The sequence below is a fragment of the Lepidothrix coronata genome, unplaced genomic scaffold, assembly GCF_001604755.1.
Source record: "Lepidothrix coronata isolate B3197 unplaced genomic scaffold, Lepidothrix_coronata-1.0 Scaffold785, whole genome shotgun sequence".
NCBI classification, from domain to species: Eukaryota; Metazoa; Chordata; class Aves; order Passeriformes; family Pipridae; genus Lepidothrix; species Lepidothrix coronata.
In genome coordinates this window covers 3,297-4,049 of record NW_016690965.1, presented here as the reverse complement: position 1 = coordinate 4,049, position 753 = coordinate 3,297, and the positions used below count along the sequence as shown (strand labels likewise).

Here is a 753-nt window from a genome sequence, read left to right as displayed (position 1 = left end):
CTGGTGACCCCATGGTGCCTCTGGTGACCCTCTGGTCACTCTGGTGACCCCGGTGACCCCGTGGTGTCCCTGGTGACCCTCTGGTCACTCTGGTCCCCCTGGTGACCCCATGGTGCCTCTGGTGACCCTCTGGTCACTCTGGTGACCCCAGTGACCCCGTGGTGTCCCTGGTGACCCTCTGGTCACTCTGGTGTCCCCCCGGTGACCCCGTGGTGTCCCTCAGGTTCTGCTGGCGGCACCTGATGCGGGAGCTGAGCTCTGGGTTCCGGGTGGTGGCCCTGGTCACTCTGGTCACCCTGGTCACCTCGTGGTGTCCCTGGTCCCCCTGGTGTCCCCCTGGTCACCCCATGGTGCCTCTGGTGACCCCGTGGTGCCCCCGGTGACCCCATGGTGTCCCTCAGGTTCTGCTGGCGGCACCTGATGCGGGAGCTGAGCGGAAGGTTCCGGGTGGTGGCCCTGGACCTGCGCGGCTGCGGCGCCTCGGACAAACCGCCGGGCAGGGACAGTTACCGGCTGGAGCTGCTGCTGGGGGACGTGTGCCAGGCCATCGAGGCCCTGGGGACACCCCCGGGCCACCCCCGCTGTGTCCTGGTGGGGCACGACTGGGGCGGGGTCCTGGCCTGGGAGGTGGCCGCGCGCCGGCCCGGCCTGGTGGAGAAGCTGGTGGTGATGGACGCCCCTCACCGCGGAGCCATGGCAGGTCAGGGGGCACCGGGGGCACCCGGGGGCACGGGGGGGGACCAGGAGCTGGCA

The 753-nt window shown here is 70.9% G+C and overlaps 1 protein-coding gene across 1 annotated transcript in view; it reads left to right on the top strand.

Moving 5' to 3' along the window:
- Positions 1-753, top strand: part of LOC108510393 (epoxide hydrolase 3-like) — a gene marked incomplete at its 3' end in the record, with an annotated part of 8,719 nt that overhangs the window by 5,295 nt on the left and 2,671 nt on the right. The window contains exon 6 of the mRNA XM_017840071.1: positions 402-700. Coding sequence (XP_017695560.1) covers positions 402-700 — 299 coding nt within the window. The remainder of the gene's footprint in view (positions 1-401; positions 701-753) is intronic.